The 16,531-nt window shown below is 35.0% G+C and overlaps 1 protein-coding gene and 1 long non-coding RNA gene across 2 annotated transcripts in view; both read left to right on the forward strand.

The window, feature by feature from the left end:
• Nucleotides 1-8,185, forward strand: part of LOC129004970 (uncharacterized) — a 123,245-nt gene extending 115,060 nt beyond the window's left edge. The window contains exon 17 of the mRNA XM_054433700.1: nt 6,971-8,185. Within this exon, the coding sequence (XP_054289675.1) occupies nt 6,971-8,185 (1,215 nt within the window). The remainder of the gene's footprint in view (nt 1-6,970) is intronic.
• Nucleotides 8,186-11,850: 3,665 nt separating this feature from the next.
• LOC129004924 (uncharacterized) lies at nt 11,851-16,012 on the forward strand. Its single transcript, XR_008491781.1, has 3 exons — nt 11,851-12,288; nt 14,697-14,820; nt 15,960-16,012. It is a non-coding gene; the product is annotated as an uncharacterized LOC129004924 (long non-coding RNA).
• Nucleotides 16,013-16,531: the final 519 nt, after the last annotated feature.

The following is a 16,531-nucleotide window of genomic DNA, read 5'->3' on the forward strand; positions in this document are numbered from 1 at the left end:
TTATTATTTTGTGTTTTTTATGTTTATGCCCAATGGGATGGTTGGCCCTTCCGCAAAAATTGGTTGGTTGGCCAACCGTAAGACTGAGTGCCAAAACATACCGTTGGCCAACGATCGACAGAAACGTTGGGCCAACGATTTGCCAACGATTTTTGCTACTTGGGCAATAGCATGACAGAAAACTTACCATCATATTCTTCTGAAAAGTGGTTGTGATTTAGTATTTTAAAATATTAACCAGTTTAATAAGTCCTCATGAATAAGGTACAACCAAAATGCCATTTATATGGTGTTTTCACCACACTATGATGTTACATATGTGTTTTACATACGTTAATTAGAGGCTGAAAGTTACGTTTTGCTGGCCATGCCGGCTGTCCTCGTCATTTGGGGACCGAGCAGGTTTTTGCCTCAAAGTCAGCTGCCCGCTTGCATATTAAATAAATACACGAACAGTATCCATAGCATTGCAATAATAGAATTGTTTCATTTTGGTATTTACTCAGGGGAGGTATAGATGATCTTACGATGACATCTGTGGGCTTCTCATTAGCTGAGGGAACACCATTACCGTAACAATACGGTTTGCAACCATCGGCCTCGGTGGTCTAGTGGTTAGCGTGCCGGGCTGATGTGCTGAGAGTCCCGGGTTCGAATCCCGCTAGTGGTACTAACTTTTTGACTAAGATTTTTTCATTATCAGCAAGTTTGGTTGGTTTGGTTCGGTTATGAAAGTTTAATTTTATCATTAAGTCATTATAAAATTTTAATTGACCAATAATTTCTAGTTTTATTTAATGAACAGAATTATTTTTTCTTAATAAACTTTTTCATATTATATTATTGTCAGCAAGTTTGGTTAGTTCGGTTAGGTTATGATAGTAATTTTTTAATAAAAAAAATTATAAAATTGAATTTTAGGCATTTATAATTTTAAACCTTCATTCCCAAAATGCTCTCTACTACAGCGCTGTTCACGGAGGAATTTTGAACTAAATTCCTCAATCGTACCTCCCCTAAGTCAGATCCTTTTATTTTCACCGTTGCCTAGCAACTGTTTATTATTATTTTTGCTGATTCCTGAAATTACTTTTTCACATAACCTTAAAGTTTGACTATCAGTGTGCATTAATTATTATTGTGAACAGTGTTGCCACTTTTGGGGATTTTTCGAAGCCATGGGGATTTTTTTGGTGGATTGTGTCTGGTGGAGGATTTTTGGAGGATTATTGGGATGTTATCGAATTTATTGGAGAATTGTGATTTTGAGTCAGGAATAAGGTTAATATAGCTAAAAAGGATTTCAGACAAATAAAACCGTGGAATAACAGAATAGATTATGCAAACAGTTTGTTATCAATTGTTCAGACATTTAGTGGGAATATAAAACATGACTCATTTTGTAAGACTATTATAAATGTATGATATAAAACTAAGAATGAGGAGTAGATGAAAGTCAGTGATTAATAGAACAACCTTTAAGTGAGGGGAAATCATTTAAGAAGTAAATCTGAAAATCAGTCCCAATCCTTTGTACCTACTTTTATATAGTACTGTAGTACTTACTACATTTCATATGGAGTGAACCCCAACAGCACAATGGGCTTGCTGGGAACTTGTTCCAAGTCCATTGGCCCAAGTTCCCAAGCCTGGTTTAGACTCAGGCACCAAAGTCTGTAGGCTTGGTTTTGACTTGTTTTAGAGACCGAAGTTGGCAGTTGTTCAACTTGTTATGGGTTTGGCTCCCCAAGTCCAACCCAAGTCCCAACCCCAAACCTACAGTGAACTCATGGTCACAAACCTACTCTAAGCTTGGAATGATGGATACAAAACAGGTCTGGTAGATTAAGCAGGCTCATTATGGACTTGTTCGGGACTTGGGGACCCAAGCCCAATTTTAGTAGGCTCATATTGGAGTTGGCTTAGACTCATATTGGAATTGGTTTTAGCACATTTTAGACTTGGGCAAACAAGCTCACACTGATAAATTAAACAGGCTCATTATGGACTTGGAGACCCAAGCCCAATTTTAGTAGGCTCATATTGGACTTGGCCTAGACTCATATTGGAATTGGTTTTAGCACATTTTAGACTTGGGCAAACAAGCTCACACATATAGACTCACTCAGACTTGGTACAAGTTTTATGACTTACTGTCATGATCAGAGATAATAATAATAATTTTATAATAGGCTATAGTAATAGTAATATAATTTATACCTATTTAACATATAAGCTGTTTCACACCATTCATTTGCTAGCCCACCTTTTTTCTTAAACATAAATATAATTAATTTTTTACCAAGAAACATTTATGATTAATAAATGAAGCCTATTTTATGAGTCTTAAGTGATCTTGGAAAAAATATTGGTTAGGTATATATGATCTGTTAGGTTTAGAAAACAAGACATTCACATTTCAAGACAATTTATTAATATAATAAATACAATGCCCACTATCTTCCACTTCACCTTCAACTTCTTTTCTGAATCCATCAACTCCACCGCCTGCTTCAGAAGATCTATAAAAAAATACAATTGCATTAGACGAATTATTTGGTTTATTAAAATTTATTATTTAAATAATTTTTCATAATTTTTATTTGTTATTAGAATTATTTGATTATTTGGCATTTTTGTTGGTGTTGCAAACACAGGGTATGTTAACTTACTCTTGTTTTTAAAATTGTTATCAAACTTTTATTTCTTACTGTTTTACTTTTATAATGATTACAGCATGTGATAAAGGAACTTAAACACTTATCAACTAGTACAGGAAAAATACTAAATAAAAATGAAAAAAATAGTTCAGGGATGAAACTTTGGTTTTAACTTCGTTTTACCAATAGAAGTCAAGATCCGATGAGTCCCTAACAGTCCCGATGGGGGAACATGGTTTTTAGGGGGTGGGGAGGGGGAATTTTGATATAATTCATTATTCACGATTTGAAGTCATTTAGGAAGTCGTTTTTAAGGTTTGTATACACGGCGAATCGATAGGAAACCATATTTAGGTCGATAGAACCACCTCCATAAGAGATTTAGCACATTGGTACATGTTTAGTTGTTATTTTTTTAGGGGGGGAGGGGAATTTTAAATAATTTACGATTTTTGACTTATGACTTGTTGGGTGTCGTTTCCAATGGTTTTCTACATGCCAAATAGAATGGAACCACTATTTTGTTGATATAACTACATTATTAACAGATTTGGAGTGCTATCTGAAATAAAATAAATGTTTGTGCACAAAATTAATTATTTAATATTTAAACATGAAAAATAAAACAATTAACTTAACATCAAGTATTATTTGAATGAGTTTATTTTTACAATAAAATTAATTTTTCCTATTATAATAAAATACCCCCTCGCAGCAAACCTGCAGACCAAGCAAATTTTCATTTACCTGACAGGATTACTATTTATTTTATATTTAAATAACATTAATTTTAATAAGTCATTAGGTTTGCTGCTACAGGGGAGGTAATAGGGGTTGTTTTTACTGAAATGTTGATAGCTTAGTATAAAATAAACAAAATTGCCAAGTTTGGTTTAAATTTAAATATATCCACAAACAAGTGAACTACAACAGTTTATTTATTTTTCATTAGAATAACATGGGAATTTTAAATTTACATTTTTTTTTATTATCTCCTTAACCTTAAAGGAAAAGAATCCTTAAAGATAAGAAGTCGGTGAAAAATTACTTTAATTTTTACGGAAAGTAAATAAATGAAACGTAAATAAAAAGTAACTTATTTAATAAAAAAAATTAAAGTAATTTTTTTCAATGTAATGATGGAATGAAAATTTTTACAGTGTATGGTTTGTATATTTTTAAAACTATTCAGCATGTTTATAAAGATAAAAACACTGAAGTATCCAACAAATACAACACAAGGCAGAAAAATCTTACTGTAAAAAGTCATCATCGGCTGAAACTTTCAAAAATGAAACCTTCGTATATCGACAATTTATTCATAAGAAGTTTGCCTGCCTTACTAAAAAAAGACCAAAACAAACCCAATTTTTTAAAGAAATTAAAATCATTCTTAATTAATCTGGCTCCTTATAGTATAGATGAGTTTCTAAATCAAAAATGAATTAGCTATACATTCTAAAATAATTGTAAAATTGTATGGTTAAAAGTCTTTTAGATTAAGTTGTATAACCAATTTTGTATGCGTTGACACTATTCATGTAGGTATGTAAAATGTATAAAGTGAATAAAGATAATTTGATTTGATTTGATTTGAACCGTTAGGCGTACAACCAGGCATATACTAAATTATTTAATCTTTTAAGCTCTAGAAAGTGGTTTGGAAAGAAATTGTGAAATTCTTTGTTGATGAGGTCAAAATGGGAAAACCCAATTTTCTCTCCATAAAAATCCCCATAAACCCCTGTTCCCATAGTCCAATCATGCTGGTTCGCAAACTCGTTCGAATAAATTTAGGTTTACACGTTTGTACTAAATGACATCAAAATCGGATAATTTGTGCTTGAGTTATCACGCTAAACGGACACATATGTATATGAATTTGAAAGGATGGTGTTTTTGACTTCGGGGACCTCGAAACAAAAATGTAAATTGGTCCCGGGTCTAAGTCTTACCATGAAACCTACGGTAATAGCTTTTTCCCTATATGGGAAATTCGCTAAAAACCTCGTTTTTTTGACTTGCTGAAAGATATAAAAACAGTATACATATGTACAAAACATATAAAACATATAAACAAACTTTGTAGGGGCTACGCAAAAGTTAATAGATATTTACTTGAACTTTAAATCATAAAACATGGTTTAAACCCTGACTTAATGTCAATGTAGTATGGGTTTATGGAGACTTTTGTGGGGACAAAATTGGTTTTTCCCATTTTTGACCCCATCAACAAAGAATTTCACAATTTCTTTCCAAACCACTTTCTAGAGCTTAAAAGATTTAATAATTTAGTATATGCCTTGTTGTACGCCTAACGGTTAAGGAGATAATAAAAAAAAAATGTAAATTTAAAATTCTCATGTTATTCTAATGGAAAATAAATAAACTGTTGTAGATAAATAAACTTGTTTGTGGATATATTTAAACCAAACTTGGCAATTTTGTTTATTTCATACTAAGCTATCAACATTTTAATAAAAACAATCCCCATTACATCCCTGTAGCAGCAAACCTAATTATTAATTAAAAATAATGTTATTTAAATAGTAAATAAATCTGACAGTTTCAAGGACAAATTTTAGTAGAAATCCTGCCAGATAAATGGAAATTTGCTTGGTCTGCAGGTTTACTGCGACAGGGGTATTTTTTATAATGGGGAAAATTGAATTTATTGTAAAAATAAACTCATTCAAATAATACTTGATGTTTAGATAATAGTTTTAATTTTTATGTTTAAATATTAAATAATTTATTTTGTGCACAAACATTTATTTTATTTCAGTCAGATAGCACTCCAAATCTGTTAATAATGTAGTTATATCAACAAAATAGTGGTTCCATTCTATTTGGCATGTAGAAATCCATTGGAAACGACACCCAACAAGTCATAAGTCAAAAATCGTAAAGTATTTAAAATTCCCCCTACCCTTCCTAGAAAAATAACAACTAAACATGTACCAATATGCTAAATCTCTTATGGATGTGGTTCTATCGACCTAAATATGGTTCCTATCAATTCGCCGTGTATACAAACCTTAAAAACGACTTCCTAAATGACTTCAAATCGTGAATAATGAATTATATCAAAATTCCCCCTCCCCACCCCCTAAAAACCATGTTCCCCCATCGGGACTGTTAGGGACTCATCGGATCTTGACTTCTATTGGTAAAACGAAGTTAAAACCAAAGTTTCATCCCTGAACTAATTTTTTTGTTTTTTTGGTGAATTTTAATCTATTTTTGGTTCAAGGAGGCCGTGGCTGGAAACAAGATCTCTCCTGTGAACTCTCCAGTTCTTTTAATCAGTTTTATTACGATTTTACGTTTTGTGCGACGAAATACTAGTGAATAAGTGAGATCTAAACATCTAAAACACAGTGAATAAATAAGTTTTGATTTATACGACAAATATCGAGTGTTAAAGTGACAAAACAAGTGACACCCCTTACAGGCCATAGGACACCCACCTCCATTTTTCAAACTCATTCTAAAATAACTACCATATTTAGAAATTGTTACCTACAGTCTATAAACATCTCAACACCAATCAAAAATCTATTTGAAAGCAAAAATTGATTAAGAAACAGTTATAAAACCAAATAACGTAAGAAATACAGAAACCTGACGCCATTTTGAATAGATGAAACTTAAAAGCAAGAAGTAAGAAGAAAAAACAGCTCTACCTCCAACCTAGCAGACAAAATCTGTCAGATTGAGAAGGCAACACAACAACAAGACACTGCACCAACCAACCATTAGTACTGTGAGCATTTCTATGTGTAGGAAAAGCAGGTATGTGGCACAAAATATTAAACTTAAACAATAAGTAGCCTAAATAAAAAATAGTAACAAAACTGCAACTTTTTTTAGGAGAAAGAAAACAACTCTAGGTTAATAAAAAAAAAAAAAATTGTAAAATTAAATAAATAAATAAATAAAAAAAAAACTGAAAAACAAGTAGGAATCCAACAAGCCAAACCAAACCCCAAACCCAGCCAAAACACCCAGGCCTTAACCTTGAACCCGCCCTTCCAACTAACCAAATTCCTACAAAAAAAAAAAAAAAAAAAAAAAAAATGTCTCCTACCTACCCCTGCAAAGTTTGCCAAAAAAACGTGGAGGAAAAACATGAAGCAGTCGAATGTGACTGTCAAAGCGGCTGGTACCACATTCAATGTGTCGGCATTACTAAAAAACAATATAGAGATCTTATAAATGATGACTTTGTATTCTCTTGGATATGTAAGACATGTTATAATCTTAAGCCAAAACTAGAAATAAGCCATGACAATGTGAATACTTCACAGACTAGCAAAACAGAGGACTCCAATGCACAGCCCGGAGAAAGCGAGAAGAAGGAAGAACAGAAAGCGACACAACTAAATAAAGTTATTGAAATACTGATGGAAGACATTAACACCCTGAAACACCAAATAAGCAAAGAAAAAGAAGAAAATGCTAGGCTCTCGGATGTGATAATTAAAAAAATGGAAGTGATCTTTAAGCTAGAGGAAACCATCCGGGACATATGCCTTGAAGGTGATTCCAAAAATTCCAACTCTACCCCAAAAATGGAAGAAGCACTGGAAACTAATAAAAATAATAGGCCTACAGGCCTACTGAACTTCTCAAACGTCACTAAAGGCCCAGACCCAGTACAAAAAAAAGCTTCAAACAAAAACCCTCAAAACAAAAAGACACATCCAGATAAGCCTATGACCAAGAATATACACAAGCCTGAACAAAAACAAATTGGCCAAAGAAACAGAAATAGGCCTACAGAAAATGACGATACACAGGAGACTGGACCCGACCAAAGGGAAAAATCTATAGAACGACCCCTAACCACAAACTCACCTAAAAGCAACAAAAAAACACTTGAAGTACTTCTATTGGGAGACTCCACACTACGTGCAGCCGCTAGCATGCTAAAAGCGTCACTGGGACGCACCATAGACAACAGAGTGAAACCAGGCGCAGTAATAAAAGACATTAGCCAACACATCAGCAGAGCACAATATCTTCCTGAAAAAGTGCTGATAAATATAGGCTCAAACAATGTTGGAACAGCTAAGACACCAAACCATGTGATGCGACCATTATGGTATGCTATAGAAGCAGGGAAAAAAAAATTCTGTGAAGTAAAATGGTATGTAAACGGAATACTTCCCCGAGCAGATATAAGAGACAAGTACATCCATAACACAAACGAAGCGCTAAAATTCATGTGTCAGCAGTTAGGAGCAACATACATAGACACCTCACCAGCATCCGAAGAAAACTGCTACCAACCAGACGGAATACATCCAAACAGACTAGGAGCATCAACACTGGCGGAAATTATTGTGGAAGCCTTGGACTTAAAAACTGAAAACCCAACTCAGGACTCCCTACTGGAAACCTCTACTTCTACAATAGTAAATCTCACCAATGAAGAACACACCCAAGACACACAAAGCCCGACACCTCAAGACCCAAACCCAGACTCAGAAAACACGGACAATAATCCAAAATCCCCATAGGAAAACGGAACACCCCCCACCCCACTTAGCCTAACTTGCACATACCAATACAAAAACAAGAAAACAAAAAATAAACCTAACCTAAAGATATTCCAATTAAACATACAGCGAGGACTACACAAGAAGATAGAGAAACTTCTCATAGAAATAAGTACAGTAAGTCCCGAAATACTGATCATCACCGAACATGGAATGTCAAATGATATGCTTCAACAAACTCAAATTGAAGGATACATGCTAATATGCAGTTTTTCAAGAACTAAACATAAATGGGGTGGGATTGCCATCTACGCAAAGGAAAACCTCTCAAAAAACTTAAAACAGATAAACACAACCGATATAAACGAGGAGCTCATATCTGAAATAGCAGCCTTTGAGATAAAAAAGCATAATTTAATAATAATAGGAGCATACAGATCCCCTAACCAAGACCTAGACAAATTTCTAGCCAACTTAGACAAACTACTGTGCATTTTTACTGGAAACAAAAAAGATATAATCTTGATGGGCGACACTAATGTGAACATCAGACAGAAACTGGACCACAATTTCCAAGTGTTTGAACGATTCTTTTTGGAACACAACCTCAAAATAATAGATATACCATACACCAGATTAACCAGAAACTCAACCAGCAGCATAGACACATGTATCACAAACCTGGACCCCAAAACCATGAAAATACAAACACACAAGAATGTGATTTCAGACCATCACGGAATTAGCTGTACACTGCTGAATCGCGCCCTAAACGAAACAGCACCGCTGAAGAAAATAATACAACCTACGACGGACAACAACCTCATCAAACTAAAGAGAAATCTAAGTGACCAAAATTGGGAAAATGTTTACCAAGCGGAAACCGTTGATGAAAAATACAAAAACTTCCTGGAAATTATAATAAAAGAAATGGACTCGACAATGCCTAGAACATATAAGACCTATAACATTAAACCTAAGAACCCATTTTGGGACAACAAAACCATACAGTTGAAAAATGCAGCTGCAGCCGCACACAGCAAATTCCTACTCACAGACTCACTAGAAGATAAACAAACATTTACAAGACTAAAGGCTATCTACGACAAACATGTAAGAGACCAAAAGGCACTACATACAATAGAACATATAAAACAATCCAAAAATAAAAATAAAGAGATTTGGAGGGTAATAAATAAAGAAAGGAAAGCGCCTAAAATTTCAAACCAGAATATTACGTTGAAAATAGCCGACATTATCGAGACAGACCCAAACAATCTAAGCCAACATTTCAACAACTATTTCATAAAAATAGGAGCACCTACAAATCCACCAGGCCTAAGTAAAAATGAAGATACAAATTGCAAGCCTAACCGACCGGACCCACAAACAGGCTTACACCAAACAAAAGCTAAACTGGAGCACTTCACTAAAATAACAAAAAGTGAGTTGATTTGGATTTTTAACAGTTTCCCAGCCAAGAACTCATCAGGAATAGACAACATTTCAAATAAAATAATCAAATTCTGTCAAAATGAACTTCTAGAACCCCTTTTACACATCATAAACGCCTCAATTGAGCAATCCACTGTCCCAGAACTAATGAAGATATCCATAGTGTATCCTAAATTCAAAAAAGGAGAAACACAGCTCATAGAAAACTACAGACCAATATCGCTACTACCAACCTTCTCAAAATATCTGGAAAAAACAATAAATATGCAACTGATACATTTTCTCGAAAGCACAAAATTAATATCTCCAAACCAACACGGATTCAGACAGGGAAAGTCGATAAATACAGCCCTAGCCCAACTATGCGAAACAATCACTAACTTATGGGAAGACAAGAAGCAAGCCACAGCAACTTTCCTGGACCTACAAAAGGCTTTTGACAGCCTAGATCGGAAGCTTCTCATCGCAAAACTAGAAGACATGAACATCACTGGAAATGCCATAAAATGGATACAAAACTACCTTGATAACAGAAGCCAAACCGTTGAAATAGAACACTACAAAAATAACTACCAAATTAAAACTAGATCAGAACTACAAAAGACCATATACGGCGTGCCACAAGGCTCCATACTTGGGCCTCTACTTTTTCTTGCCTATATAAACAGTTTTCCAGACAACTTACCCCCAGATTATACATGCATAATGTTCGCTGATGACACCACAATCATAACTCCGACAACTAAATCAGAAGAAACGCCCCAAAAAATTGAAGAAACCCTAAAACTATCAACAGAAATCTGTGACAACTTGAACCTAACTATAAATAAGAAGAAAACTATACACATAAAATTCACAACTACAAACAGACAGCAAGAAGAAGAAAACCTCACGCAGCAAAACATAACCGACAATGCAAAATTCCTAGGAATTACAATTGATAAGAACCTAAACTGGCACAAGCATATAGACAACTTGCATAAAAAACTGTCATCAGCCCTTTTTGCACTGAGAAGAATACGAAAAATTACAAACAAATCGATAACAATAACAGCATATCACGCACTTTTTGCAGCTCACATAAATTTTGGAATAATAGCCTGGGGATCCACAGATCAGACATCATTAAAGAAAATTGTAATACTGCAACAAAAGGCTTTGGGAATTATAGAAGAAGCACACTACCAAGACCACTTTTTCCCAAAAAACCAAATCCTCACCATCACCTCCACCTATATCCTTGAAGCAATAAAGTTTATAAAAAACAAACCAAACACTCTTAGACACGAATGCCACAAATATAATCTGAGAAACAAAACAAACCTAAACCTAGAACAACATAGGCTCCAAAAAACTAGCTCAACCCCACATTTCATGGGAACTAGGCTTTTTAATCTTCTACCACACAATCTAAAATCAATAACTGACACTAAAAGTTTTATTAAATCACTAAAAAAATATCTTCAAAACAAACCATATTTCAACCTAAATGAATTTTACAATGACCATAACTTCCTAAATAGGCCCTAAAAAAAATGCTCACAGCAGGCCTACAGCATGAAGAAAGAAAATTCTGACGATTCCCCGATCTTGATGACCGTGGAGAAGATGAAGTGAACTATGAACTATGAACTATGAACTACTAAACAAGGCTACTGAATACAAACAACATAAACTAATGGTTTGGCCTGTTTTTTATCTGTAGACTGGGTTAAGGCATTGACTATAATGGTTAAGGTTAAACACAAATTTTGGCACTGTTCTGTAGAGTTCAGCAGTAGAAGTTGTCGTTTCAGTGAAGCGCTGAGTATGACAAAGGTTAAAGTGCAAAAGGTTTAGGCTATAAACAAAATTCTGGGGTTCTTGATGCAATGAAATTAATTGTTTGCTTAACTTAGCTTACTTATATCATCATAGACTAACCAACACAAGTATATTTTTTATCAATGGAGTGTAAATCTTACCTTTACAGCTAGGTAAGAATCCCTTAATTCTTCTTTGCTTCGTCTTGGTATCAAAACCACAAACAAAACTCACAACTAGTAACGAAACGAGCAACTCACAACACCAAAACAAGATAAGTGAGAACTGACAACTGAGAGTGAGGAAGTCTAAATCCAACAAAAATGGTGGTTCAGCACAAAGAAACCGGTTTTAGAAGCGTGTGGTGGGTAGGGGTGGAGGGAAAATTCTTTTGTCATATGGCACTGCTCACTTTCCCAGATAGCAAGGACCCTTGATTCAAGGTAAACTTTTCCCTACAATTTGCATTCACAATTCAAGGTTGCAAATATTAGGAACATTGTGGCTGGATTCAAGGACAACAAAATACTGCCCTTTTTGAGTTCATAGATTCCGCCCTGAAACAGAGTCAACAAAACAACAGCGCGAATTCCCATGATGCAGTTCGACCAAGCGACGCCAGCCAGACGCCAGGATCCACCCCTAAACAATCCTAACCTCTTTGTCTTTGTGTGTCTTGTCAGTTTGTCTTTTTGCGACGTTTGTTTCTCGCGTTATTACTATATCAGAGTTTTTAGACATAAAGTATTCATATTGAAGTTAGTTTTTGTCAATTTTCAATTTCTTTGTTCATAGTTAATTCCATAGTGTTCGATTTTAGAAGACTAACTGCAACAAAAGTGCTTGTGAGCCAACGAAACATAAAGGTGAGTCAGCTAATCTTTTCATTGTATTCATAATATTTTTTCCATTCTTATGATAAGATATGTGTGTTAGAATGCTAATCATACTGACATTAGAACCTCAAGTTACAAATGCTCTGAAAATTATCTTACAACAATAAACTGCCAAATTTGGACTAGGATCCAGAATAATTCTAGGCCTGTGCTTGCCCTAGGCCTCATGACTGGTGAATTGTTTTATAGTTGGCCTAGAAAGTATTGTGATCCGTTGGAATATTGTATCTGGAATTGTTCAAGACCTAGTTACTTATTTTTGCCAAATCCGGTGGGTTACAATATTATGAACACACAAGCCAATATGTAACTTAATGATGCAGTTTTTTATCAGCGTAGATTGTCTTAAGTTATCATAGGCCGAAGTTATGAAGTTTCATTTAAGAATGAAGAAATGATTTTCGATGGATTGGATAAATAGACCCAGGCCTATAGAAAAATATTTTAATTTAGCTTAGGCCTATGTCTTAAGTTATAGACTTGGTACTGTAGCCTAGGTCTAAGGGCTTATCCTAGTCCTATGTCCTGATGCTAGGGTTTTTCGGCAAACGTTTAGATGGGTTAAGATTAGCATCTCTCAAAGATTTTAAGTTTTGTACGCCATACCCATTGATTAAACTAAGTAGGCCTAAAGGTAGGCTACCGTAATGAACTAATTTAAAACAACCTTCTACAAAATGTCACTTGACTGGAGACCTGCCATTTTGGTTTTATGTAGCTGTTAACTTTAAATCATATCCTGGTAACTTGTGCCTATTTAAGTTACTAAAGATGTATATTGCCCATGCTGTAAGTTGTAAAGTTATTGTAACAAGGTTACCTAGGCTGCTGTGTTATTTTTCAAATTAACTAATTAGCTTCAGCGAACACAGATTTAAAACAAGTGGCTTGCCGTTTGAACAAACGTTACAAGATGAGTTGCCATCTTGCTTTGCATCGAAATTTGCAGAATTTAGAACTGTAATTTAGACATTATTATGAATAACTTGGTCTGTGTGCTGCAATTTAACTTACGGTACCGGTATTAACAATTTTGGAAAAATTCTGAAATTTTCTGCTTTAAATAAACCTTACCATTTGTAGGCCTATAGTTTTTAAATTTTATTGATGATTTGTAATTTAAAACAAAAAATATTAATAGCCTAAATCATAACTTAATATTATTAAAACCTTAGAGTAAGAAAGTTAGTAGGTTAAACTTACTAAAACTTTCGTTTGTTGGTCAAACAAAAATTCACTTGGAAGAAAGTTGTTAAAAAAAAAATTAATGCCAGACTTATGGTTTACTTCTTTTTCCATCTTGCTTAATTTAGCCAGAATTTCAGGTTGAACAGAGAGGCAAGACCATTGAACGAGTCTAAACTAAATTTTTTGTACTTGATTCATTTGGTAAATCCCACTGTACACCCCTGAAAACACACACTGACCAATTATGTCTATTCTGTACTTTACTACAGAAGTGAGATTGTCAAAGCTAGTTTGTTAAATACAAATACATGGCATATTCTCTCTAAAAGCTGATTGTTTTGTATTTTTCTTCCAATACTAGCTGTAACCCGCGGGCTTTGCCCCGTTTAACTTCTTAATTTTCAAGATGATCTCGTTCGCATGGCTCAATCACGTCCTGGTTGAAGTTTGTTCGCTACGCTCACTCACCTTTAGATTGGAGCTCGTTCGCTACGCTCACTCACCTTTATGTTAGAGCTCGTTCGCTGCGCTCACTTGCCTTCAGGTTAGCTCGTTCGCTACGCTAACTCGCCTCCAGGTTGAAGTTCGTTCGCTACGCTCACTCACCTTTTGGTTGCAAATTAGCTGTTGTCATAAATGTTAAAGAAATAATAGTGCTGCACCCTGTTGGTAATCCTTGTAACTTTAATGCTATTAAACATCATAGAACAGAACCAACTTGTTTAATTGAAACAGCTGTTAAGATTCATTAATTCCATTTCTCATAAGGTTAACATGGGAAACTCCAGAGCCACTGGGGCGGAGCCCAGAGGTCGGAGGGTAAAATCCTTTCTTAGTGATCGTCTACTACCCAAAAGGATGATGCCTGCCAAGATTCAGGTTCCTAGGTCTTATGGTTTTCTGAGATTTCGTGATGAGTGAGTGAATGAATGAGTCAGTGGTATTTGAGCTTTATATAGATTTGCATAACAAATTCTTTTGTTATTGTTATCTATTATGAGGCGTTTCACTTAAACTGTTTCAGTTGTAGCCAAGAGACTGTTGGCTGAAGCCACTGAATTGAAAGTAAAAAAAAACTGCATCCATGCATGGCTGTGACAAGCCAAATTTAGGGCCAGTACCTAAAAGGTTTGTAGAGCATATTAGTTATAGAACTGTTTATTTCATAAGGTTTACTTTTGTTGTTACAGTAGAACCTCGATAGTTCGACACAGGCCGTGATGACAAGACATGGCATCAGTGGCCGATGACGGGTTCACCAAGGTTAAAAACTAGAGCATTCTTAGTGTTTTCGTGCATGGAAAAACTCAATAGGTAGCCTACTTAAAATATCCCATTAACTTACATTTTTTCTAAGATCCAAAGTGTAAAAAGCATGTGACGTAAATTATGAGGGGCGAATAAGATTGTATTTACTGAGCAGCCTACCCCTAGTACCAGCCACGCTCAAATTTCTTCCCCGGGGTGCTGAGAAGGATTCACGGTTTTGACTGATTAATTATTTTAATTTAATCTAAGGTTCAGAGCTCTAGAAGCGCTCAAAAGATCCTGCAGACGCCCAGGAGGAGAGCAATATCATCCTCGCCTTTGTTAAAATGTTATTGCAAATTTTGCCTAACTTTTAGAATAACTGTAGGACAGACGAGTACTCTACCCTGGCCAATTCGATAAAACTACCTACTCGTTTAAACTGTTGCAACAACAGGTTTTAGAATTCTAATAACAAGTCTCGGGTTTGTTAATTTGGTTTATTAGTATAAGGAACATACAAGGGTGGTTTTTCAAGTAAGAGCCAGTTTCTGCGTATAAATCCATAATTCGCTTAAGTACGCTGCAGCAAGGCTCCTCGCCACTTGCTGGTATCATTTGTGAACAGAATGACACAATTTGCAGCTCTGTAGCTGACATGTACCTACATTTCGCTGTGTGTTTCAACAATTTTTTAGACTTTTTGTCCCCGTACGCTAGGCTGGAGCCCGGGATTGTTTTTCACATTACTTCAGGCTAGACCTAGGGGTTACGGCATTATCACTTAGTTAAAATCCATTGGTGATTTGGCGGGATTTGAACCCTGGACCCCAGGAACCGGAATGACCGCGCTCTAACCACTAGACCTGCTCGCTCCCCAATTTTTTAGACTATTGATAATGTCAATGATAATCAGGGCCGGAGAGAGCCATCATGGGCCCCTGGGCTCAGCGATCCCGGGCCCCCTATTTACTTGATTTAGTGTCCAGCCGTCTCCGTGCCGTTTTGTCACACAAATAACTATATTAATAAATGTTTGCTCACAGTTTCAGCTTTAATCACAGTCAAAACAATTCAAGTAAAAAATTACTTAGTGAACTGGAAAACCATGCTGAAATTTTTAACTCAAGCAGATTACATGTACAGAAAAAATTAGATAAAACATACTCCCTTAGTCGATACTTTATGATTTTTTTTTGTTGCAGGAAAAGAGGAGTTATTGGTGCACAGAATAGGAACATCAGGCTGAGGCTATGCGACAGTAAATAATGTATAAGTAAAATGTCACTTAATTTAACTCATGTTCTAATTTTCAAGTTTGTTTTATACTTTATATTTTCATAAAATAAATTTACTATAACCAATGTCACTTGCTACATTTTATTTATACCCCCACAAATAGTGATATTTTGGCTATGTTTGAAGAACTGTTTTGAACTTTTAAACTTTTTGTTGATCACTGAGATGTCTTTTCTAAAGCAGGGTCTGGTGTAATTTGATGAGGCCTTATTAAAAATTAAATGCTCTCACCCTTCACTCACAAGCTTGGCAGAATAGGCTTATTATTTTTAACCTAACTCAGTTATCCTATACAACATTTAAATAAAGTGTTATAGCATCATTTATAGGTTTCTAGCTGCCCCTCCCCTTGGGCTTCACAACAGAATTGAAAAATTTTCTTTGCTACAAACAGTTGTTTTGCATTGGTTTTGCTTAGAATTTTCCTAACAGCGGTTTGGTAGCTAATACAATTAAACGAAAGTTCTGTCAAAAGAAA

This window comes from Macrosteles quadrilineatus, unplaced genomic scaffold (assembly GCF_028750875.1).
Source record: "Macrosteles quadrilineatus isolate MER2022 unplaced genomic scaffold, UCM_ALF_1.0 Scaffold_13__1_contigs__length_4303367, whole genome shotgun sequence".
In the NCBI taxonomy this organism is placed as follows: domain Eukaryota; kingdom Metazoa; phylum Arthropoda; class Insecta; order Hemiptera; family Cicadellidae; genus Macrosteles; species Macrosteles quadrilineatus.